Genomic DNA, 25,677 nt, shown 5'->3' on the forward strand with positions numbered 1-25,677 from the left:
ACTGCTTCTGACAGGCTGTTTTAATGCTGACTGGTTCATACAGAGTAACTTCTGGACGAACTGTGGTTAGACTGGCACGGTACGCCTGCTATATTATTATTATTATTATTATTATTATTATTAATAGTATAGGTGTTCATAGTAATGGTAATATTAGTGGTAGTAGTGCTGGCATTAGTAAAATAAGTAGTTTTATTGTTCCAATATTTCCTTCATTACCTTCCTCTCCTCTTGTCTCCTCCTTTCCCTTCTTCTCTCCTTTCCTTTTCTCTTCTCCTCTCTTCGTTCCTCCTCTTGTCTCCTCTCTTCTCTTCCTCTCTCCTTTCCTTTCATCACATCTCATCTCCCCTTTGTCCTCCTCTCCTCTATCCTCTCCTGTCCGCTCTTTTTTTTCTCCTTTTCTCTTCTCCTCTCTTGGTTCCTCCTCTCATCCCCTCTCTTCACCTCTTCTCTCCTTCCATCTCATCTCTTACCTTTTTTTCCTCCTCTCCTCTATCCTCTCCTCTCCTGTCTGCTCCTCTCTTCTCTCCTCTCTCTTCTCTTCCATAATTTTCCTCCTCTCCTCTTTCCTCTTTTCTCTTCTTCTATCCTCCTCTTCCCCTGTCTCATCTCCTCTCTCCTCCAGATGTTGACCGTCTCAGTGCTCCTGCTGAAGTTGCTCCTCTCCTCTCCTCCCGTCTCGTCCTCTCCTCTGGCCAAGGTAAACTCAAAGTGTGAATGAGTTGTTTTTTGTTTGTTTTTTACTTAAAACAAATATATGAGATACTGTTGACTTTCACTAATCATGACGCATTAAATAAATCACCGCGTGGGTTAATTAAAGCTGAGCAGATTGATGTGCATGTTCCTGTTATGTCTTCTTGTATTTCTGAGAAGCTACACATGAAAACAAGACAAGCATTCAGATTAAATGCATATACTAAAGAAAAAACGGGGAAACTTCGAAACATATTTCCAGTGATGACATTTCCAATTTTCTTTTCATTTCCCACTTTTCTCGAGTGTAAATCACAAGTTGTCTCTTTAGAAAAGACTGATGTTGACCTCTGACAGCAGGAAAATAAACTAAACATGGAATATTGCCTGAAGTGTGTGTGTGTGTGTGTGTGTGTGTGTGTGTGTGTGTGTGTGTGTGTGTGTGTGTGTGTGCGTGTTTAGCTCGCACAATTTAACCCTCTAAAGCCTGCTTAGACAACAAAAGAAACATCTGAAAACAGTTTTTGTATTTTGGCCAATTCTGAGCTTATTTCAGTGATATCCAGTGTTGGATCATATGATTCAGGGGAACATACCCTATATTTATGTTGCAGTGTAAAGTCACCAACATGCATCACATGTCTGAGCATATACCATATTTGATGTCCAATGACAAAAACATTTTTTTCCATTTATTAGATATGAAACTTATTTAATGTTTTGTAGAAACATGTCATCGATGCTGCGCTAGGCTTTTAAGGGTGAAGTTGGTATGTGGAGGTGAAATGTGTTTTTGCTCTGAAACTGTTGCTGAAGCCGTTCCTCAGGTATGTGTGTGTGTGATTACGGCTGTCAGCAGCTCATGTTTACTGTCAGCCCCTCCAGCTGTAGTCCACACACACTCACTTTGTTTCCTCTGCAGCTGTTTTATCACCTTTGAGTCAGAAAGGCTAAATCATTCATCACATTTGTGAGACTGAGCTCAAACTAGACATGTAAAATGTAAAAAGATGTGGCTAGAGACGGCAAAGTCGGTCTGTGCGTCCACCACTTTGGTCCGGACTGAAATATCTCAAAACTACTGAATGTATTAGCAGAACATTTGTTGTAGACATTCATGATCCAACACCATCGTGAGATCGACATTTGTTGTTTTGACTGAAATATCTCTACAACTATTGGATGACATCTGGAGCACACATTCATTGTTCCCATCTGGATGAAGTATAAAATCTTTATAGCGCCACCATCAGGTCAAAACTTCAGTTTGTCCAACATGTGTACTTATTTATGACGACATACCTAAAAAATGAATGACACTCTCATCAGCCTCAGTTATACTTTGTGTTTAGTATTAATTATGTAAATGTTAGCTAAAACCTAATAAAAAGATTAAAAATCCCTTTATGATCTTATGGTAGAGTTGTGTCATTGCAGCAGCACAGTGAAATAAAAGAATTACAAAAGATACACCTTGTGATCGTATTAGTTGCAGTAAAAGATTAACAACCTGTTTGGATTTATATTGACTGACCAAAGCAGACAACAAATCTGTCATTTAGTAAAGAGAGAGGGCAAAAAATATATATGTATAAAAGGCAACAAGAGAATAGATGGAGAAATAATGAAGGCAAAAATGAAGCATGAATATATAAAATAATGAGGGTGAAAGATGAATAGAGGGAGGACGAGAGCAGAGGAACGAGAGGACAACAGATTCAAAATGAGGAGGAGAAATTGTTTAACAGGATCAGACATGAACTTGTTATTACTCCAACACACCACTTCAGTGTGTGTGTGTGTGTGTGTGTGTGTGTGTGTGTGTGTGTTTTGCTCCAGTCAGCTGTTTGCTAACAGCAGGTTTGCGGTGCAGCAGATGTCAGCTGGAGGTGGCAGATGTATCTAGTCATTGAGTGTGTGTGTGTGTGTGTGTGTGTGTGTGTGTGAGAGTGTGTTCTTGTATCATCTTTGTGTGCAGCAATTTGAGTTTTAGGCCCTGAGATAAAGATATTAAAAAAAAGGAATATTTTTGTAAAAGTGACGACTTTTCGTCCAATCTTCTCTTCTTCTGTGGACTGTTTAGATGTAGGATTCAGATTAGAATTACTATAATTTTCTTGATTTAGGGGTCAGCATGATTAAAGTAAGGAGGGAATGCGTCATGTAACTGAGGGTCCTCACATGTGCAGACATGTGTGTGCTGCCCTGTAAGTTTACAGGAATGTGTGGAGTTTGAACGTAATCATCTGTTTAGGAGAATCTATGAGGTGTGTGTATCGTGCACTGCCAGTTTATTGGGCACACCTAGCTAAAGCTAATGCAGCCCTGCTATAAATCCTGCAGGAAGGTTACAATGTTCAGTTTTAGAGAGGTAGTTTTAGGAGACCCAGCTTTAAATAAAAAATTCAACAATGAGCTGCATCGCTGTGCAGCTGGCTCAATAATGCGTGTGTGTGTGTGTGTGTGTGTGTGTGTGTGTGTGTGTGTGTGTGTGTGTGTGTGTGTGTGTGTGTGTGTGTGAGTTGAGAAAGAGTCATTGTCATTCAAAACGGCGTGGGTCTCAGTGGGAGATTAAAGGTCACCATCTGGAGTCTGAAACACACTTTTCACTTCTTTTCATTGTTTCCAATATAAACCAGAAATAAATGGAAACGTGATACAGCTTTCTCTATGTGTGTGTGTGTGTGAGTGTGTGTGTGTGTGTGTGTGCGTGTGTGTGTGTGTGTGTGTGTGTGTGTGTGTGTGTGTCAGGATCAGTCAGTGTGTGCCAGGACTTTCTGCGGTGCCGGTCGAGAGTGTGTGTCGACCGACAGAGGAGAACCCGTTTGTCGCTGTTTACAGGTAAAAGCTGCTGAATACTAGTGGTGGAGTAAACATCTATCAAACACCCCCCCTTTAGGAGATGGACTTAGGAGGTGTTGTTGCTCTTGTTTGAATTAGTAAAATAAGACGTACATTGAGCGGTCTCCTTTCAGTGAACAAAAGTTTATGCATTGGATCCTATTTTTTTAATTTTAATTTTAATCTAATCTGTAAAGTAAAAAGTAACCACATATATCAAATTATTGTAGTGAAGTAAAAAGTAAAATATTACTCCTGAGATGTAGTATGTAGAAAATACAAGTACCTGTTCACCACTCTGTTTCTGCATAGTTGTCTTCCAGAGGTTCAGTTTTGGGAAACTTCTGCTTCTTCCTCCTCTTTCTCTGCAGCAGTGTGACGTGACGGAGAACTGGGTCTGTGGCAGCAACGGCAGATCCTACAGGAACCACTGTGAGCTGCACAGAGACGCCTGCATCACCCAGACCAAGATACATGTGGAGCACAGAGGACACTGTCTGGGTCAGTGCATACAGGACAGATACATCATACACACACACTTTAAATACATCATACACACACACAGACAGTTAAAGCAGTGTGTGTGAGTTGTGACAATTGTTTATGTGTTTCTATTTGCAGAGAAACCAACAAAGACAGATGTGAGCCCCAGTAAGTCTGCAGCTTGAAAATGACAGAAGTTTCCCTTTAAGAGAACTCACATTTATTGACGTTAACCGTTTTATTTGTACGTGTAGTGGTGTGCTTCCTGTCAGACCGTGATTGGCTGAGAGAGAGAGTGATCCAGTGGGTTCAGGAGGAGGTTGAATCTGACAACATGGCCTCAAATGTGACCTCAGCCGATACGCTCCTGCAAACCTACTTCAAGGTACACATTTTTGACGACTGGACAACCTGATAAGTTACGAGCTGTAGGACAATAACTGAATGAGGTAATTAAGATCTAATTAAACGTGTTTGTGTGCTACAGACGTACGATAACGGGGATTCAGAGCTCGATTCCAAAGAGTTCCTGAGCTTCCTGAAGCACAATGAGACGGCCTTCAACCTCACGTACTCTAATACGCTGGAGACTAACACGCTGCTGAGGTACACACACACACACACACACACACACACACACACACACACACACACACACACACACACACACACACACAGAAGAAGATAAAGGTTGGGAGTGTGGTTGTTAAGACGTTACATAGAAAACATAATTTCCATTTTATACAAATGGAAATAAGTAAATATAATCATTCACCAACAACTTAACAGTAAATTTTGATTTGTTTTAAATATGATTTTCTGTAAACAAAACATTTGAATCAATAGTTAAGGTCGCTCACTCTCGGTCTGTGTCTCAGGTCTCTGTGTGTCGATGCTTTGATTGAGCTGTCGGATGAAAACGCAGACTGGAAGCTGAGTTTAACGGAGTTCATCAACTGTCTGACCCCCACCTACCATCCATATGAGAGAAGTAACGAAACACACATGAAGAATCCACGATCGAATAGTTTATTTATTTATTATTTCCAGGAAACAGAAGAAAAAAAATGCCAATAATAAGTATATAAACCCAGACTGAATGTGACAAATAATGTTTTTTTAGAGACAAGCTTTTTTCAGATAATGTAGAAAATAATAGAAAAACACAAACGTATCAGATTGTTTAAGCAATTCACTAGTTGTGTTTTTCTTACCTGTGTGTGTTCTTGTGTGTGTGTGTGCGTGTGTTCTTGTGTGTGTGTGTGAAGAGTGTGCTCTGGAGGATGAGGTGTTCGAGGACGGAGCTGAAACGCGGATGGAGTGTAACAAGTGTGTGTGTGCTTGTGGAAACTGGGTCTGCACCGCTCTGACCTGCAATGGTGAGGACACACACGCAAACACATCAACACTCCCAAATATATATATTTATAATAATTAGCCTGTTTGGATAGTATATTTGGGGCTCATGGGCTTTTTCTTTTCCATCAGCTGCTGTGTGTGTTTTATCTTTGTGACGTGATGATCTGTGTTTCAGGAGAGCATCAGGTAGAGGAGGACGTTAAGGAAGGAGCAGAAGAAATGACAGAAGAAGAGTGGAGCAGGAGAGTGGCCGAACTCAACGCTTTACAGGAGGACAGTCGACACTGAACCTGTAACCCATTAATCATTAGTCTCCTTAAGCTGTAATAAAAGTACTTTATAAATACACAAGTTATTTATTTTTGCAAACAGCAGAACGGAGCATTATTCAGGAGGTTGATTCATTGTTAATTGTTTCATTGTAAATGTTGTACTTTATTGTGTGTAGTCAGGTTGAGAAATTATTGTTGCAAATTAACTGTTGCTCTAATAAACACTTTATTTTATAACAAATTAATTATCAAATCCTGAAAGACTTTCATAGAAAGGGGGAAACTGGGAAATATGTTTTATTTATTGTTTAAACCAATGTATATTATTAAATAATCATTGAATAATAATCAGAAACAATAAAATAACAAATAAATATTTTCATCAAAATCACGGCAAACAAATAATTTTTTCTCACAAAACTCGCAAAATACTATATTTAAAGATGATCATCCAGTAATCAATAAGGCCTCCAGACAGGCTCCTCCCCTCTTATAGACAGACACGCCCCTTCAATGTAATTGGCCAGAGTTGTGACCACGTTGCGCTCCTCCCCCGTGGTTTGGAATGTTTGGTTCGGTCCGTAGTAGAAGCTGCCCGACTGGAACGGACCACTGTGGCTCAGCGGAGGGGGAGGAGGAGCAGAGGACAGGAAGGAGCTGTACGCTGGGGGCTGGGTGGAGTACGAGAGGGCGGGCAGGTGGTGCATTCTGGGACTTGGAGTAAAGGAGGAAGCCAGAGAGGTCATCTGGCCACGGAACGATGGCTCATTGGTCCACAGAGAGGAGGACAATGATCTACAATCTGGAGAGAGGCAACAACAACAACAGTTTGATCACACAAACAAACAAATAATATCAAGCATGAAAGTCGTAGAACATAGGTCCACGTGGTTTTTCCAGAGCTTTCAGCTGCATCGCATGGTCTTCAAGTCTTTCAAGTTTAAGATAATTAGGCTTTTAAACAACAAACCTGATGATGAAGAGCTGCTGCTTGGTAACCGGAAAACTTCTGACTTCACCTCCTTCTGCCTCTGCCCTGAGAGGGAAGCAGAGAAGAGTCAGTGAGAGTGATTCTGAGTGAAAGTGTTGGATTAAAGCCACCATGTTTGTTCTCTCCGGTGTGAACTGACGTCTGGGCAGCCGCTGTCCGTCCACGGTGACCTTTATGGCTCGGTGCACGGTGGCGATCTGAGGCGGCGACGTCAGCACATTGATGGAAAGTGTGAAGCTCTTGCCTGTAAAAAAAACAACAACAATTCACAGCAGGAAAGTAATATAGGATTTAGAAGTAATTTAAGTTAATAACAAACCATAAAAATTGATTGCCGTCGGAGACAAACTTTGTATTTTGGGTTATATAAATAAACTTGACTGGTTTAGATTGATCACTGATTGAATATGACAAGTTTTCCTGTCTTCTTTCTGTTTATCCTTCTAACTTTAAGATTATCATCTGAGTTAAAAGGCAAAGCCACCTCTAATTGGCTGTCTAATTTCTGTGTAAGGGAGGGTATTTAAATGATAAAAGATTTAAATCACTCTGCTGTTGAAGCGCTTTGAAACGAGGCCTCTGTTGGTCCATGTTTGTGTTTATTACTGTAACTATTGCATCACTACCTCTCCCGCTGCGGCCTATGAAGCGCAGGTCATTAAAGTGGGCGTGGCCTTGCTTCATGGTGGCCGTGGCGTTGCGTAGCTCGGCGCTGCTGTTGTCGTCGTTGCCGGCCATCACTGTGACGACCACGCCGTCGGGTACGTCGTTCCCCAGGGACACCACCTGGAGGATGGAGAAAGGGTTGGGACTGGTCCTTTAGTCTCAGAATATGGTCAACATGAAATAAACTCTGCAGGGGCAAAATATCCACAGGACATGTGATGACCTTTGACATTAGACGGACAGACAGACAGACAAACGGCAGACAGTCAGACGGCAGACAGACAGACAGACAGATGATTCCTCACAGTGAAGGCCCTCGGCAGCGTCTTGTTACACCTCCAGTGCTGCGGCAGGCTGCTGCAGAGGAAGTTTGGGCTGTCGGTCTGCACCAGGCCTCTGGGTGGCGCTGCGCTGCGCTGGTGGCGGGACCTCACCTCCTGGTCGTCCAGGTGGTGGCTGGTGGGCGATGGTGTTGGCTGACGCTTCACCGCAGGATCTGAGAGGGAGCAACAGAGAGATCATGTTAAAAATCAGCTCAAATCTTCATAGACTGGATTGTAGAATTTGTTTAAATATGACCTGAATTGACCTCATTTAAACTGGTCTTTACAAATCATATCAGTATAGCTGAATTATTAAATTAATAAAGCATTGATGTTTTATTGAGGCTTTATTGATTCAGCAGTTCTCTGGCTAGTTTGGGCAAATTGATAATCTTTCTTATTGTATATTTTGTTTTAATTGAACCCTATATATTTTGTATATTTGTATTTTGTATATAAGAAGATTGTTTCCTTTGTTCACCACTCATTTTAGCTGCTAAATATATTATATAAATTTAGTATATATAAATATATACTAAAATATATTTCAGAAAATATGAAGTGAATGGGATGCTTAGTATTTTTTTAATAACAAGAACGAAACCAGAAACACGAAACTATTTAAATAACCATGTTTTTAGAGTAAGAAGACGTTTTTGACCAGGAAGTGTAGAAAACTACAACTACCTAAAACGCCGCGCGTCCTCATTCGATCTACGTCATAAAATCGCGCCGAAAATAACAAGACATCTAAAAAGCGTCAACAAGAGCAACAACGTTTTCTCCTGGACGACTACAGGTGAACATTTCAAACTATTTGTGGACCTTTTAGTCTTCCTCTCCTCCTCCTCGTGTCTGTTTCTGTTTCTCTCTCCTCTTCATTGTGTTTTATTCACCGCAGTGTTTGAATACGAGGGAGCTGCGCTGTATTATCATTCAGATTCTACTGCCGGAGGGGAAGTTACTGCGGTCACACCACCTGTCCACCCTGTGTGTGTGTGTGTGTGTGTGTGTGTGTGTGTGTGTGTGTGTGTGTGTGTGTGTGTGTGTGTGTGTGTGTGTTTGTGTTTGTTTCTCTGCGTGTGTGTGTTTGTGTTTGTTTCTCTGTGTGTGTGTGTTTGTGTTTGTTTCTCTGTGTGTGTGTGTTTGTGTTTGTTTCTCTGTGTGTGTGTGTGTGTGTGTTTCTCTGTGTGTGTGTGCGTGTGTGTTTCTCTGTGTGTGTGTGCGTGTGTGTGTTTGTGTTTGTTTCTCTGTGTGTGTGTGTGTGTGTGTGTGTGTGTGTGTGTTTGTTACATGCATGCTTGTGTGAGCATATCTTCTGCTCGTGTGTGTGTTGATGTGCCTCAGCTCTCTTCTGCTATCTTGTTGTTTTAGGCTCATGGCTCAGCTTCACTTCTGATGACTCGTCGTGTTTTTAGACTAAATGATGCTCATGTGTTACATTACAGACTATATTTAGATCAGTGACTGTCTTTTGTTGATATTGACACATTATGCTTGTGTTTTGGGAGGAAATATTTTAGTTTTTTTTTTTAATTTCACATCTTAGAGACGTTTAAAGTTCAGCACTGTGATCTTTCATTTCTATACTCAATTATCAGTTTATCAAGATACACCGAGCCAAAGGCAGCAGCGGTGGCGGTGGAAGAAGTATTCAGATCCTTAGCTTAAGTAAAAGTACTAATACCACAAAAGTCCTGCATTCAAAACCTTAGTACGTAGAGTATAAGTACTTATTATGCAGTACAATGTTCCCTGTCAGCATTTTACTATAATATATGATGTTTCTAAATTAATACCACAGCTCTATTAATGTGTGTTGCATTTGAACCCTTATCATATTCTATAAGACCATCACGTGTTCGTAGCGTCTCTGTCCTGTGAGAACCACGTATCTCTAAGAACAGCCTGTTTTAAGCTTTGTGACGATCTTCCAAGAGGCTTTTTAAAGTTTGTTTAGCTGAAGAAGGATATTCTCGACATTAAAGGAAACCCTTCCTCCTTCAGTTGATCACAAACATTCTACATCAACACATCTGGAGATACGTGGCTCTCACCGGCAAGAAAAACTGTAATCTGTAAAGTAACTAAAGTTGTCAGACAAATGTAGTGGAGTAGAAGTATCAAGTTGCATGAAATACTCAAGTAAAAGTAACTGCAGCCTGTAAAATGTGACACACACATGCTCTCTGCTACCACGGTGAGCTACAATGATCCTTCAGTTAAGTGTGATCTCCTAGTTTAATGCAGATGTGTTTGTTTCAGGCTGTGGTGATGAGCAGTCCCATGGCTGGCTCCGCAGCCTCCAGTTCTAAAGAGCGTCCAGCATCCAGGATCAGTTTCATCCCAGAGCTGCAGAGCATGATGTAAGACACACACACACACACACACACACACACACACACACACACACACACACACAGGGAGACTCACCCCAGTACAGCATCGGGCTGCTGAACAGACTGTTTGAAGCCATAAAAACCTGTTTAACAAATGACAGAGAAAGTGTTTCAGTTTATTATAATCTGTATATAAAAACTAAAAGATGTCCTTAAACAGTCCACAACCCTTCATTTTGATTCATTGTGTTTACACTCAAAGCATCCTTTTTACTTACTAAAGTATGAGCTTAAATAAGAAAGAGATCTAATGATAGGAACACTTTCTGTGACAGGCGTTGTTATGGTATTTTAAATCAAATATAAACGGTTCCCAAGCGTGTGAAAAAATATCACGATACCATCGTCCTGTAATAAAGATCAATGCACATTTAAGATATCATCCCTTTTAGTTCACCACATTCAAATCACTAGTTAAGACTCAAAGTATGGACTAATTGATGGAATAAGTAGAGAAGGAACACAATAAAGATGATCAACATGAAATATAGTTGAAATTAATGTCCACATTTTAACTAAACTGTCTTCACAGTGGAAGTGAAGCGATGGATCGATGAGTCGATCAGCATTGAGTTAATGAGCTATTCAAAAACATTAACACTATTATCAACTGTTTTATAATCTATTAATCGTTTCTGACATTTTAATATTATCTAGTGTTGGTCTGACAAAATGAACAGGAAAACGTCTTCTGGTGCTTTAGGAAATCGATTTTCGCCATTCTGACATTTTATAGACAAAACTCGTCATCGAGAATTAATAGAAACAATCTTTCGTTGCAGCCCAACTTAACACAATGTACAGTTACAAAAGAACAAAGTCACAGTAGTTCTCTTCAGAACACTTCATCAAAAGAAATATTAGAAATGAATCTTCCGCCGTCATGAGTCGACAATACATACTTATACTTTGAATATTAAGATTACAGATATTTCACTATTTTTTTATTTGTAGAGGGAAACACCACAAGGAATTGATTTCCTGTCTCACAAGATTTTTCTTTGGGTTTTTCAAAAGAAGCCACATGCGTGATGTGTGTGCGTGTGCGTGTGCGTGTGTGTTTTGGGGTACTCACCTTGTGTCGTGTGTGTGTGAGCTGCAGAGAGCTGGTGTTGGTGGTCAGAGAGGCTGAAACCAAACTAAACCCCAAAACCTAAAACCAACGATCAGCCTGAATCCAACCTGCCCACAACCCCAAACCAAAGCCTCTCTCACCTGTGCTGTGATTGACAGCTGCAAACAGCCAATCACAGCACAGGTGAGGGGGGGGGGGGCCTGTTTATTGTTTGTACGTACAGAGAGAGTTATGGGGAAGGAAAGAGCTTCAGGATGTGGGTTTAGGTTAGACTGCCATCATGGAAGTGGCTATTCTGGATGCAAATTGAGGTTTGACCAAATTGTGATCTGTGTGTGTGTGTGTGTGTGTGTGTGTGTGTGTGTGTGGGGGGGCGGCGGCTGCATGTTGAGGTCAGTGTGTTTTGTCTGAGACAGAAACTGATAGAGAACTAGAGACACGTGTCATTTAGTACCAACAACTTAATGTTTTCTGTTTTTCTTCAAAACTGATTTTTTTTTATTTAACAAATTTCACAACCGTTAAATGTCAGCACTGAGCTCGTAGATTGACAAGTTATCTCTTCAGATGCTCCCCAAGAAAGAGCCAAATAGTTTCACTTCAAACGCTTTGAGAATACTGACGCTGATCGATACGTTGTGTCTTTGTGCGGCAGGTTCGCTCTGGGAGACGCTCGCAGGCCGCCGCACGAGACGGCAGCTCTGGTGGAGGACATCGTGCACACGCAGCTCATTACGATGGTAACATAGACACAGTACACAATGGTGGAGCAAGTATCCAGATGTTTTAATTAAGTAGAGGAGCAATGATACTACAGTGTAAAGATACCACTTTAAATATGACTTTAAATGTGCAGCTACTTTTATTTCTTTATATACTGCCGAGTAGTTTTAGGAGCTTGACCTGTGATAGTTCATCGTACTGTTGAGTAGTATTTTATATTATTGATCTTTTAAACCAGTGCAGTGGTGGTTAATAGTTTTTGAAATGCAGATGTTAGTTTCTGAATTTAAGGTCTTTTTTTTTTGAAGACATCACATCTTAAATTCTTTTTTTACCATCTGCCCAAACTCAAATTTGGAATCTGTCAATTTCCTTTATGAACAACTGCGGTTACAGTCATGCATTGTTCGTCATAGATCCTTCCACAGTCTCAACAGACTTTAGACTTCAGACTGTTCCACAGAAATTAAAGATCATGATAAGAATCTAAAAAAGCAAATCTCGATAGACACTTTGAACCGGATCTTTTTGTTTATAGCTGATGAGAGAATACAGAGATCAGACTAATTAATGTCTAAAGCAGTTAATGAAGCTCCTTATCCTCTTATTTCTTAACCTTTAAATCACTTGATAATTAATGTATTTTATGCTCCATGATGCAAGTTTAACTCGTGTTTATTTATCAGCTGCATCAGGCCTGCGAGGGGGCGTGTCTTCGTGGGTCGAGGGTCATTTCAGTTGAGGACATCCTGTTCCTGATGAGGCGGGACAAGGTAAACAAGTCGCACTCACAAAACAAAACAAAACTCCAACTTCAGAGCCTCTCCATGATTGAAGGATTGCCTCCGTGTACGTATTGATTCTCCTCACCTTTCTTCTTTCTGTGTTTCACTCTCTCGCTTCGATGTCTGCTGACCAGAGGAAGGTGGCGAGGTTATTGAAATATCTCCAGTTCAGAGATTATAAATCCAAACTACTCAAATCTCTGGAGGATGACGAGATGCAGCAAGAAACGGGTATAAATGCACGCTCGCACATACACGGCAGTTTTTTAATGGCATCGATATGTTTGAGATATGAACTTTTAATTTCATATATACATATTTTTCTTTTGCAGACAGGTCGGCCGGTGCTGCAGGTGCCGCTGCTGGCGGAAACCAGCGGAGGCAGCGATTGGCTCAGGACTTTCTGGTGGGGATGGATCAGACCGGAGAGCTCCTGTCATTGGCTGAGCGGCAGGAAGTAGACCCCATCAAACAGGAGCGCATGGAGGTACGAGGTCATCGGGCATGTTCATGACACACTGGCATCCGGCGCTGATTTGACTGTAGACAACAGCACATTTTAAGATTGATTATTAATTGTGTGTCTCTGTATCTTCAGCGTTTAGAGCGTCAGACTCGAACTATGGACCAGGGGCAGTACTCTGAGTTCTGTGAGAGTCGACAGCTCAGTTTTGGTGAGATTTTAAGCGACTCTCTCATAAATAGATATAGTTTGTAGAGCTGTCTTTTGTTTTAATGCGTGCACTTTAATGATGCAGCAGGTTTAAATGGTAAAACACAAATGTATTCAGTTTACAATAATATAAAACATAGAAAAGTAACCAATATTCACATTGGTGAAGATGGAATTAGAACTTTATTTACTTGTTAATTGACTTTAAACAGTTAACCCAGTATCAAAATGATTCTGTCCATTGACTAATTGATAAATTCTTTCAGTATTAAACTCAACTAAACGGTGTTTTGTGTGTGTGCGTGAATATGTTTCCAGCAAAGAAGGCGTCGAAGTTTCGAGACTGGCTCGACTGCAGCAGTTTAGAGATAAAACCCAACAGCATCTCCATGGAGATCCTGTCCTATCTGGCCTACGAGACTGTTGCTCAGGTCGCCTGTTGAGTCGTGATGTCACACATGTCCAGTTAATGGCTGTATCTACGTTATACGTGTGTGTGGTTGAAAACTTTTCTTTATCCTCTTCCAGATTGTGGATTTGTCTCTGTTGGTAAAGCAAGAAATGACTGCAAAAACAAATCCCATCAGTCATGTGATCTCTGCCAGCTACATCCAGTACAACACTCATACTGAGGTACACACTCACACACACTCACTCTCTCACACACACTTGTAATCATCTCACATTCAGTTGTTCCTAATCACCAAAACTAGGATACCACAGTTACGTTTTAGTCAGAAAATAACATCTGTTTTCCATCTTTCCAGGTAAAGAAGGATCCAGACTCACCTGAAGCCACTCCCCCTTCTACTCCAGGCTCCTCCCATGCATCAAAGCCCCTCCCACAGGGTAACGGCAATCTCGACGGCAGGGCAAGACAGAGAAAACGCAAAAAGGTGCGTTTGTGTATTTAGTTTTTTTTGTATTTTCTACATTGTAGATTAATACTGAACACAACTACGAGATAACTTGAGGGATTATGTAGTAAACAAAAAATCCATATTTTAGATTCACCCAATTTGTGTTGACGTTTTTATTTAAATGTAGTGAAAACAGTCATAATGTACCTACAGTGTTTGTGTATAAACATGTATTTCTGATAGACAAATAATTCAATTTGATAAATAAAATGTTTTCAATGACTAATACATTGAATATCTGAATAATCTGTTAGAACCCGACGTATGCAGACATGCCGCTGGTGTCCTGTGTCGTATTAATCCTCTTTGTTTCAGAGCTGTCCGGCTACAGTGGAGCCTCCTAGTGGAGCCATCCAGCCCTGTCACATCAGAGAGGCCATCAGAAGATACAACTACAAACACACAGTACGTACATATAACTACCCGTCGTATTTAAGGTTTATTTTGTGGTTCAGTATTATTTTCCATTTGACTGACTTGAAGTTTGTTTCTGTCTCAGAGTGCTTATTGCAGGAGTGGGATGGCCTTCCTCGCCTGCTGAACAGCAAACCTATTATTAAAAGTACCTGCATGAATATTTTTTGTTGTAATAAAGACTTTTCATTAAGCCCTTGTTTGCATTTCTGAGAAACAATGATTCACTAAGACTCTTTGGTATAATACGCCAGATTAGTATTTGTCACAAATACATTTTACACAAACAGACACGTGATGCAATATTTTCAGTTTGGAAAAAAAACTTTATTGGTCACTAATACAGAAATACAAGGTACTACTGAGCATGCTCACAACTCAGCTTGTGACGTTATAGCAACATGGAGGCGGGGCTTAGCTCTGGAATTGACGCAAATATTGAACAAAAAAATAAAAAGACTGACTGGTTCAATACGACGACTCGTTTCTAAATGCAGCTGCTTGCTTGATAAACGTATCCATAACGAGTATCTAAGTGTGTGCAGTATGAATGTGTTGACGTGTGCGCGTTAGTATTTCTGAGCGCTGTTGATCATCGCCTCCCTCTCCATCACGATCTCTCCGTATCGCTGCTGAAGTTCTCGCTCACGCTCCATCTGCCTCTCGACGTCCTCCCGCAGAGCCTAAAACACACAGAATGACGACGATTAGCCCGTGAAGCTTCTTTACATCGAAGAAGATGGAATCAACAGTGACTTGAATATACGCTTTTACAGTCATTGTGTTGCATGGATTACCTCTTTCCTCCTGGGGATCGCAGTGTCCTCTTGTTTCTTCAGCTGTTTGAAGGTCTCGAGCTCTGTGGACGACTGCTCCACCTGGTGGACACCATGAGTACAACATTAATACATAATTTACAAGAACTACAGCCACAGGAGAACGGACTACAAAGTAGTTAGTTTTAATATCTCACTATAGCATCTAAACTGCAACAGATCTCTTCAGATTAGATGTGGGGATTCCCTCCATAAAGAAGAATAAATGAGGATGAACTGGGACTGATTTTAAGACTCATCACATTCAGTACCTGTTCCCAGAGTTCACCGTGCTGCTTCAGGAGCCCCAGGGCTCTGGACTGAAAGCCTCCCAGCAGGATCTTCAGTTTCTTCTCCAGTTTAGCTGCTCGCCGGGCCTCCGCTGTCATGTGGCCACGGTTCACCTGAGACAGATAAAGAGGCAGCTAAAGAAGTGCACAATTCAGAGTCATTCTATCAGCTTTTCATGTGTCCGAGTGCTTTCTCACGTCTAGTTTTTTCTCCAGGCTTTCAATGCGGTCTTTCTTTGACGCCAGGTTGGCCCTGGTGTATCTGTTCTGAGCGGGTAGATATAAAACCTGCAGAAAGAGAGAGAGAGACCAGATGAATCAACTGGTTTCATGTGATGCTGAAGGTATAAAGGCAGTCTATGCTCAGGGCCGGATGACAGAGGGATGCTCACCTGTCCGTAGCATTCCTCCCACACCTGGCTGTAGGCCTCCATGCTGAGATCACCGTGGCCCATTCCTGCCTTCACCACCTCCATTTCTGCTGCCAGTACCGTCTTTGCCTGTTCGTTAACACAACGGTACGCATCATCATTAATAAGCACTCCTTATACACAGAATATTGACGTCCATGAATCGAACTAGTACTGAAACAATCGTTTCATTTGTTTGAGTAACTTTGAAACGACGTGTCCGTTACCTGCTCCATGTCCTCCGTGCTGATTGGCTTGTAGGAATGCGATTCCAGGTACGCTATGTGCGAAGCGTTGTTCGACGTGGAGGCGGGGCCTCTGATTTTGCCGCGCTGCAGCTGACTGACTGCGTTGGCCCCCGGGTGGTGCAGGCAGTCGTGGTGCAGCATGGTGATCATTTCCTGTTTGATCAACTCCTCGGCCAGCTGCAGGTCCAAGAGCTGCTCCATGGAGGACGGCCGCAGGACGGACTCGTTTACCTTTCAAGAGACAGACGAGCGGATGTCATCATCATGCCAGAATAAAAGCACCGTGTTCCATCTTTCTCCGGGATTACTCCAACACAACAACAGTTATGAAATCCAACCCAGCAGGAAGTGTGTGTTACCTCGGTGGGTCTGGGGAGGCTCCTCTGAACAGCAGTGTGTCGCAGCTTCAGCTCCTTCTCTCTTTCTGCATCCCGTACCGCCTGACACACACACAGTAAACTTTTAACTACAAGTACACACACACGGGTTTATGTCACTTAGAGGTGGTTTGGTGTTGTGTGTGTAGCACACCTTCTTGCGTGCTACTATGTCCGCAGAGTCCTCTATGAATCCCGTCTCCCCTTCCGTTTCTTCCAGGTCCTTCTCCGCGTTTTCAGGAAGAACAATCTCAAAGTCGTTCTTGGGAACAGGAAGTCCCAGCAGGCCCTGCCTCAGCTGCTGCAGGCTCTCCCTTTGCTGTGTGTGTGAGGGAAGAGTGACAGCTGTTATTATAAATCGCTAAAAGCATAGCGCAGCGAGAGCTCCTTTATGTACGGCACCTCAAAACTTGTTTTACAGTTTAAATTCCTTATATTCAGAGTGTGAGTTGTGTAATTACCATGTGTTTAGCGTACGCAGGGTCAGCCAGTTGATCCTCACTGTTAATATTCAGTTTGTCTCTCAGAGGAGTGCGGAGGGGGGTCAAACCTGGGGTCACTGGCCCCCGCGGGGTCATCACTCCTCCAGCCTGAGGGGTCAGGCCCTCCTGGCCCTGCCCTTGTCCGGGGGTTCTGTGGAAAACCACCATGAGTGTTAACATTCACAGTACCGGCTGGTTTGTCGTCTAGTTGCACAGCGCTGTAACAGTACAGAGGCGACGCATCGTTACCTGAACGGTGTCGTGAGAACGGTGTTGGGTGTTTGAATCTGCTGCTTCTGAGGCGTCACTCCGCTGAAGTCACTGTCGTTCAGCGGCGTGTTGAGGCCTCCCTTCAGAGGCGTGTCGATGTTGGTCAGAGCCATCAGGTTCTGGGCTTCCTGAAAAACACAGACAGTGAATATTAAAACACAGAGAGATCTTTTATATCCAAAGATGTGAACTGTGTATGCTGGAAGAGGACTTTAGCTCATGTTGATATTTGTGTGTAAAAAAAGATTAGAGAATAAGACCCCTTGTAGTTATCTGACTCGTAATACTTTCAGTGTGTGTGTGTGTGTGTGTGTGTGTGTGTGTGTTACCTGCAGTATCCTGTCCTGGACGGTGGGGGTGCGTGGGGTGCGTAGCCCGGCGTTCATGGCGCTGGTGACGCTGTACTCCGACAGGAGGGCGGAGGAGGCAGAGTTGCCGCTCTCGCTCTCCTCTGCAGCCTGACGGGCGACCTCACTGGCCACACCCAGTTTGACGACTTCCTCCAGCTCAACATCACTGATCTATAAAGAACGTTCAATTAAAGATGAATAATAACAGCATTAAAGTTGTTGGACCCACCAGATGGGCGACTACTTAAAGTAGTACAGGTGCAGTGGTTACCTGTGGTGTCGGTAACACCAGCTTGGAGCGTTTCTTGGTGAACTCGGCCACGCCGCTGGTCTGCAGGATGGCCGATGGGAGATCGCTCTCCTTCTTCTTCTTGATCTTCGCTTTGTCTTTCTTTCTATCCCTGTCCTCTTGCTCACTGCCCACAAACACACAAAACAGTTCATGAGTGAACCATGATCTCATTGAGTCCTTATGGTGTACAATGTGCATCGATCATGTATCCATAACTGTTTGATGTTGAACAATGCTAATGTGACTATGGCTGTGACGAATAGTTTAAAGCTTCATTCACGACGTTTCATTTCTGCAGATGAATATCAGGCTACACTAGTAGTAGTACTACACTAGTAGTAGTGTTAATAGAAGTATTATTATACCAGTGGTGGCTGCGTAGGATTGTTTCCAACGTGTCCAAACATTTCGAATAACTCCAAAACTATTCAGCTTAAGATATTTGATGGGGTCTTAGTCTTTCAAAAACATCATTTTAACAAACACTCTTTGCTCTCAGGCTTGTCGCACACAAAGAGAGACGCGTGGCTGTATTAACAGGCTGGTCTAACAGCACCATGAGTTTCATTTATATACCCACAATAACAAAAACATCTACTTTAATTTAGTGCGATGGCATCATAAAATACGATGACAGACATCCAAAGCTTCATTCAACAATAGAAGCTTCGAATGTTACAAAATGACATTCGGTACAGCCGTAAACGTGATGTTTCTTGTGTGTTTATTGTCATTTTGTGTGTGTTGCGATGTTTATCATGAATGTGTGTATAAAATACAGAGTGTAAAGTGTGTGTAGTGTTACTGACTTGCGTAGCTCTCCCTCCAAGTGCTGCTGCCTGAGTCGTTTGAAGTTTGGCTCCAGAGCGTGGTACTGCTCCATGCTGGTGTCATAGAAACCCTGAAAGTGAACAAAATGAAATAATGAATGAATTGTGACGTCAAGCTGAGCCCACCTGCTGTGCTGGTGTGTTGTGGGTTTGGATAGAAATGGAGGAAAAACAAGTGACGGTTGTTACCTGTGCAGGTTTCTTCTGGAAGGGGATCTCAGCATTGTAGTCGACTCCTCTCTTCTTCTTCCTCTTCTTCATAACATCGATGCCGGCGGCTCTCAGCTCTCTGCGCTTCTGCAGAGCGGCCAAACGTCTGCACCAGAAATAGATCAATTATTTATGCAGCTTTGTAGGTTTTCACATCCCTTTAGGTACAGCTAAGACCATCAGGCATGGCATTTTGTTTATTACATTTTCTGTGAATGTTTTTTTGAATAAAGCAATTATAACCCAGCATTGGTAAACACTGTGTGTGTGTGTGTGTGCGCGTGTCTGACCTGGCTTCCTCCAGCTGTTTCTCTCTGGCCTTCCTCTTGGCTTTCTTGCCCTGGGTGTTGGCCAGTCGAGCCCTGGCCTCTGACAGCATCTCCAGCTCATCTGCAGACAGTGAGAGAGACAGACACTCGGAATCAATTTATTCTGTTCAGACACGTGTGATAAACTATCACATACAACCACAAACATGGAAGAGAAGTTGGATTTTATATATTTAAACTGATACAACATTCCAGATGATGACTGTAGCACAATTAGCTGGAATATTAAATTATTCTTAAGCGTAAAATGGAAACTATAACAATCATAACCAGAATTGTAAAAGACAACGATGGAAGCCCATAAATTGATATTCTTACAGACGAAATAGATTCCGTACCCTTTGACGGGAAAAGCTAATTTGTTATTGTTTCAAGCGTGTTAACAAACCTTCGTCCATGTCCACAGGGTCGGGTCTGGCTGGCTTAGTTTCGGGATTAGGGTCGATCTCTCCTGGTTTTAACTTCCTGGGGTCGTCTCCCACTTCTTCCTCATTGTCTCTTTGTGCCGCCTTGTCTCTAAACACACACAAATACACATCATTTGGCAATCAACAGCATTTAATATACTTAATTTAAGTGCTTCATACGTTGTATTGCAAAGTATCCTACAATCACGGTCAAGAGTCTGCTTTGAACTTTCAATATAATTCTAAATATTAAGCCCATGTAGTGTATGAATGTGTTTAAAATAACATAAAACCGTACAGCAGGTATTCATAGTGCTCCAGGCACTGGGCAGCGGTGCGTCCTATGATGGGAGCAATGGTCCTCCACTGAGTGGGCATCAGCTTGGCCAAATGGAGCAGCTTCTCCTCCTCTTCTCTGGACCATTCGGTTTTCTTGATGCTGGGGTCCAACCACTCGTACCTGCAGACGGACACAGAAACAGTTATTTAAACAGGAAATCAAACTGGGATCAAAGACCTCTTTTGCATGGGAGACTTAAGTTGAGCAGAGGACACAAGTACAGAGAGAGGACGCACAAAACAAATAGCGAGCTACAACAACAACACTACAAACATTCACAGACATCTAAAAATGTATAAAATTGACAGTTTAAAGTCATCCAATTGGAGTTTTTACAATCATTTCATTCCATTATTATGGTGTAGTTGTTAATAAACAAGTCCTGCCATCTCATGTCTTTGTATCAAGACTCACCATCTGGCTTTACACTGTTTGGCAGACTTGCGATGCAGCAGGGAGGCGATTCGAGACCACTGGTTTTTCCCATATTTCATCACCGCTGCCTTGAGGATCTCATCCTGGATAAATAAGAGGATTATTAAAGCGACCGGCACGAATTATTAAGTGTTATCTTGACATGTTTTTGATGCAATCAATCACAAATGATCAACAACAGATGACTATGACAGACGGTTAAGGGGCTGAATCCTCACGCGTCTCCCTTAATAATGTAAGACTATTGATTTTACAACAGAAGAGTCTCATTGAGATTAAAAATCAGATTTTCAAGAGCATCCTAGCTAAAACAGACAGCGTCACAATTTTCAATGTTGCAGACACAAAAAGAAAATACATAACAATTTAAAATTAAAGCAAAGAAAGAGCAAATTACAGAATCGTAAAATATCAAAAACATTTTGCAACCTTCACAAGTCAACATAAGAGACAAACGAATCAAAAACATCTGGAGCCAGACGGGTCTTCCCTCGACTCAATATAACATTCCTAAAATGCATCCAGAGACCAGCTCCTGCAGGATTTAGGTCGTTTTGCAACTGATTCCACAGCTGAGGGAGCAGCTTACTAAAAGTTATTTAGTACAATCATCCCTTTATATTTTATAGTTTGCTTTGCTCATAATCTTTGTCTTTTTTCTTCTTCTAAACTTCAGAGTAATAAAGTACTTCATCCATCTTTTATCTTTTAATCAATGAGACATTCCCATAGCTGACAGACATCCTCATTGGTTCCTCACTTGACTTTTAATTAGCTGACTTTCTAACATTGACAAAGTCTTGCAAGGTGCCGTCATGTTTGCTAATACAGTTGCCATCTTTTCTGACTAAATGCATTAGTTAAATCAACCACTTTCAAGCTATAACGTTGAATAAACTCTTTCTAGATCGCTGGCATAAACACAGATAAACCAAAACATTGTAGGCGGGCTAAATCCCGTTAAGTGAAGAGCTAGCTTCGTGCTAGCTTCATGCTAGGTCCGACTCGTATCAGAGGTTAGCTTCATGCTAACGCTGCTAGCGTGTAAACACGTACCTCCGTGTTGCGCCAGACGCCTCCTTTAATCATAATTCGCGGCATCTTGGCGGCTCGTTGCTTCCTCCTCCTTCAGTAAAACGGTTGGTACAGATTATGTACCAGTTATGGAGAAAAGTGGCGTTCACGATTTACACTTAAACTAAAGCCAATGCGAGTGAGCAACGAACGTGTACCACACCGGAAGCTTGTGTCGCAGAATTATGCTTCCTCTTCAGAGTTTGGTGGCGGTTGGTGAACTAGCTCAGATGCGCATTAGCGCCACCTACTGGACTGGAGGTGTTGAGCAGAATCAGAATCAGAAACGGTTTATTGCCAAGTATATTAAATTAATAAAATAAAATAAAATAAAATAAAATAAAATAAAATAAAATAAAATAAAATAAAATAAAATAAAATAAAATAAAATAAACGTCATTAGTCCACTGTATTCATAACCCTTGGTAGGGCGCGTCTATTATTGTTATTCAACCTCATTTGTTTAAAGCAATAGCATCCCCTTGTAGTTGTGAGATTTACCTGCACTTGGCAATAAAAATGCGTAGACCTTTAAAAACAGCAGTTTAAACAAAAAGGCCTTGGAACGCTGAGTCAGCAGGATTTGATTTCAAGACTCCATGTACACTCCATACCGAAGCAATCACATTTTTACGACCATTATTTTACAGCTCAGAGTTGCTTTTGGCCTCTTTGCTGACAGTTTCTTTGCAGAGATAAAGTAAAGTAGTCCCAAACTCCTCATCTAAACAACCCAAAACCCCTTTAAATGGTGTTGAATAAGTCATTTTAAGGGACAAAACTAGCTCTAAATATTTTTTTTACTAAAAATCAAGCATTGATTTTGTCTCAACTGATGTTGTATTTTGGGAACAGTCATTGCTGCAGTGTGACATCATGGCAGTGATGTCATGATGTGACTTTGGCTTAAACGCCTTGAAATACCCCCAAAAAAACAGTCAGATATCTGGAGCGATGATGTTTTTATTTCAACACGGTTTCTGCAGTACATAATTACTGATTTCACACAAATGATACCAGGCTACATGTATGTTCTTCACACGTTAGCACAACACGGAGAACGCTTACATCAACATGACAACAGACATGCACAAACGATGCAGTGACGGGGGAGGTGGCTAACTGCACCGACCAATCGCTGGCCAGAACACAAAGAACCAACCAATCACAATGAGTGATATATCACTGACCATGAGGGGGGGGGGGGGGGGGGGGGGGGAGTGTAGGGGTGAGGAGAGGACGAGGGGAGACGAAGGAGGAGGAACAGCAGAGTAGAGGAAGTGAAGGAGGATAAAAGACGCGAGGAGAGGAGCTAATACCTAAAATATTAAGACAAATCGTAACACTGAGTACCATAATAAACATAAATAATCTTTTTTTAGTATCGACAATAAATATAATTATTAGTAATCTCATAAATAAGATTGTTATCCCTTTTTTAAATGACATATATCCTTAAATCTGATATGAGCAGCACGCTTTCCCATCAAATAGTGTATAATTTACTTTACGCACTCACACACACTCTCTCTCTCTCTCACACACACACACTCACACTCTCTCTCTCTCTCTCTCTCTCACACACACTCTCTCTCTCTCACACACATTTATTTCTTTCTCTTTAAGTACAATTGGGTCCAGTGTTACGGGAACAATACTGAAGGACCAGGGACACGGGATTATCTAAAGGTGGTGTGTAAAGGTGAAGCTTAGCTAGGTGGGGGTCACATGCAGATATGTACAACTGTAAACTCCCTCAGTCCCACCCTCCCTCCCATCTGTCTGTCTCTCTCTTTTTTTTACCTTTCTTACACCAGAACACATCTTAACACTTCTCCCTTACTTTCATTTAATTACAACTCCTCTCCCCTGATCTTCCTTCTCTCCCCTTGTCCCCCCCCCCCGCCCCACCGTTTTTCTCCCCCATCTCTAAACTCGTCTATTTCAGGTCCCCGGCGTCTCCCTGGATGGTCTTCTTGATGCGGAGCAGCATGGTGGTCAACCACTGGTCCAGACGAGACACAGAGTCGAAGTCCTTGACGGCCTCCGTGAACGCCTCGCTGTTCTGCTCCTCGTGGGCGTCGAGCAGTTTCTGTGGCGACACACAACGCCAGATTTTACAAAAAGCGCTCGGCGGTAATTCAATATGATGATTCATCGTCTTTCAACGGAATCGTATCGTGACGACATCACAAATAGACATCTTGTGATACGCATTTAAGTAATTTAAATGATAAGAACAATCACAAAATAACTTAAATCTCTCAGAAAATCATTTGTAGTTTACGGTTTTACATCATGGTGAGATAGAGATAAAATAAAAGAGATTTACCTTTAAGAGTTTGAGCTCTCTAGAGTCTGAGAAGGCTGGAAACATCTCCTCATACTTCTCTATGGCCAACTGCAACACACACACACACACACACACACACACACACACACACACACACACACACACAGATACATGCATTTTTGTTAGCTCACTTAGCATCCGCATATTAGCAAGCGTGTAATGTTTATGTCAGGTGTGAACAGGGCAACTGTCTCTCTGTGTGTGTGTGTGTGTGTGTGTGTGTGTGTGTGTGTCTAGTGTGGGCTCAGGTGTGTGTACCTTGGCGTTCAGCTCGTCCACTATGAAGTGACACAGTGACGCCTTGAAGAAATACTCTTTGGCGTTGTACTTCAACAGAGGATTGTCCATGGTGCTCATGGCAACCTGAAACACACAAATGCAGAAACTGTTTCAGTTTTTCTAATGTGTTGTTATATTTATGATTTATGGTGACTGTGCTTTAAGCTGCTGCATTACAGTTTGAACACAATTAGCAACTTTGCTAAGAAAGGTTCTATATATACATAATGTTATGTTAATAATATGAATATGTTGCTTCATGATGTAGAAACCTTAAAGCTACGACAAGGATCTTTTATTTGTGTTGATTTTGGCGCCCCCTGTGGACGATGTGTTTAGGAGCACCAGAGTCTCTAAACAGATCTAATTTCACCGCAACAGGGTCTGACAGTCTGCCCAGCTCAGTCCTGGTTCTCCCGTCCCTCCAGTAGGCCCAGCAACACGGCCCGGGCCTCCAGCAGTGTGGTGTCGCGAGGAGCGCAGGTCGAAGGCGGCAGAGAAGCAGGATCTGGGTCTGTCCACGGTGGACCGGTCTCTGCTGGAGGATCTGGGTCTGTCCACGGTGGACGAGGTCTCTGCTGGAGGCTCCTCTGGAGACTTTAAATTGTTGTTTGTTTTTACCGTCATCGTTTTTCGTGTGGACACCAGGAGGAACGGCGCCCGCTGTGCGTAAGCTAAAGAAGATCCAAACGTGTGTGGAAATCATAATCACTCCATAAACCGTACTCGGCTGTTACCTGCTCATAGATTTCGATAGCTTTCGGGTACTGCTCCAGCTGAGCGCTGTAGTGTCCCACCTTCAGGAGGCATTTGTTGGCGGAGCTGAAACACGCAAACAAAGAAACCCACGAGTTAACGGCTAACATGCGTGTCACTATTCTTTCCACCACTGTGTTCACACCCTGAGAGTATAAAAGAGTGATTTAGTAGAAGAGTCTCATTTAGATGATGGATGATGTGTTACCAATCTGTAAAGGTCATCAGGCTCTGCTGTAATAAATCTTCGGCAGTGTGAGTCAGCTTCATTCACCGACCGACTCATCTTATTGTTACACGGCTGCTCCTGATAATGTGACTCACAACATCTAGTGAACTCTCACTGTCACATTTAGCGTCACAGTGAAAAGATATACAACTAATATTTTTTTAATTATCCATCAATTTGCAAATTATTTTCCCAATTATTTAAATGATTTAGAAAACTTCAGGAAATAGTGAAAGTTGAACAAATGTACATCTTCTAATATTTCATTTTCGTCTGACCAA

General features: G+C 42.0%; 5 protein-coding genes across 8 annotated transcripts in view; 2 read left to right on the plus strand and 3 right to left on the minus strand.

Moving 5' to 3' along the window:
- Positions 1-405: 405 nt before the first annotated feature.
- LOC142964036 (follistatin-related protein 1-like) lies at positions 406-5,667 on the plus strand. Its single transcript, XM_076104147.1, has 9 exons — positions 406-700; positions 3,448-3,537; positions 3,909-4,038; positions 4,159-4,188; positions 4,275-4,405; positions 4,508-4,626; positions 4,899-5,011; positions 5,289-5,399; positions 5,555-5,667. The coding sequence occupies exons 1-9, from the start codon at positions 626-628 to the stop codon at positions 5,665-5,667; spliced, it is 912 nt and encodes a 303-aa protein (XP_075960262.1). The 5' UTR covers positions 406-625.
- Positions 5,668-5,933: 266 nt separating this feature from the next.
- On the minus strand, positions 5,934-10,107 carry runx2a (RUNX family transcription factor 2a). The gene is made up of 6 exons (XM_076104146.1): positions 10,065-10,107; positions 7,614-7,804; positions 7,269-7,428; positions 6,782-6,886; positions 6,622-6,687; positions 5,934-6,453 (listed from the first exon to the last, which is right to left on the minus strand). Exons 1-6 carry the CDS (start codon positions 10,105-10,107, stop codon positions 6,110-6,112), a joined length of 909 nt encoding a protein of 302 aa, XP_075960261.1. The 3' UTR covers positions 5,934-6,109.
- On the plus strand, positions 8,349-14,814 carry supt3h (SPT3 homolog, SAGA and STAGA complex component). 2 transcript variants are annotated; one of them, XM_076104145.1, is made up of 12 exons: positions 8,349-8,430; positions 9,897-9,997; positions 11,761-11,845; positions 12,515-12,601; positions 12,748-12,844; positions 12,946-13,100; positions 13,212-13,287; positions 13,605-13,717; positions 13,815-13,919; positions 14,054-14,182; positions 14,522-14,611; positions 14,706-14,814. In XM_076104145.1, exons 2-12 carry the CDS (start codon positions 9,906-9,908, stop codon positions 14,745-14,747), a joined length of 1,071 nt encoding a protein of 356 aa, XP_075960260.1. In that variant the 5' UTR covers positions 8,349-8,430; positions 9,897-9,905; the 3' UTR covers positions 14,748-14,814. The 2 variants fall into 2 exon arrangements, with proteins under 2 accessions (XP_075960260.1, XP_075960259.1); XM_076104144.1 differs by lacking the exon at positions 8,349-8,430 and having other exon boundaries at positions 9,362-9,997.
- Positions 14,815-14,925: 111 nt separating this feature from the next.
- cdc5l (CDC5 cell division cycle 5-like (S. pombe)) lies at positions 14,926-21,965 on the minus strand. Its single transcript, XM_076104143.1, has 19 exons — positions 21,762-21,965; positions 20,685-20,788; positions 20,229-20,390; positions 19,912-20,039; positions 19,485-19,584; positions 19,174-19,300; positions 18,964-19,055; positions 18,134-18,278; positions 17,842-18,033; positions 17,492-17,640; positions 17,222-17,393; positions 16,915-17,079; positions 16,743-16,823; positions 16,363-16,614; positions 16,118-16,225; positions 15,924-16,013; positions 15,708-15,839; positions 15,418-15,498; positions 14,926-15,303 (listed from the first exon to the last, which is right to left on the minus strand). The coding sequence occupies exons 1-19, from the start codon at positions 21,804-21,806 to the stop codon at positions 15,190-15,192; spliced, it is 2,439 nt and encodes an 812-aa protein (XP_075960258.1). The 5' UTR covers positions 21,807-21,965; the 3' UTR covers positions 14,926-15,189.
- Positions 21,966-23,718: 1,753 nt separating this feature from the next.
- The window catches only part of napba (N-ethylmaleimide-sensitive factor attachment protein, beta a), a 7,034-nt gene continuing 5,075 nt past the window's right edge, over positions 23,719-25,677 (minus strand). For 2 of the 3 annotated variants that reach the window (XM_076104187.1, XM_076104186.1), the window contains 4 exons: positions 25,138-25,233; positions 24,391-24,484; positions 24,112-24,180; positions 23,719-23,871 (listed from right to left, as the gene is read on the minus strand). In XM_076104187.1, the coding sequence (XP_075960302.1) occupies positions 23,719-23,871; positions 24,112-24,180; positions 24,391-24,484; positions 25,138-25,233 (412 nt within the window). Of the gene's footprint in view, positions 23,872-24,111; positions 24,181-24,390; positions 24,496-25,137; positions 25,234-25,677 lie in introns of all 3 variants that reach the window. The other variant, XM_076104185.1, reaches the window with a different exon arrangement.

This window comes from Anarhichas minor, unplaced genomic scaffold (genome assembly GCF_050575085.1).
Source record: "Anarhichas minor isolate MPS153535 unplaced genomic scaffold, ASM5057508v1 ptg000029l, whole genome shotgun sequence".
Classification (NCBI taxonomy): domain Eukaryota; kingdom Metazoa; phylum Chordata; class Actinopteri; order Perciformes; family Anarhichadidae; genus Anarhichas; species Anarhichas minor.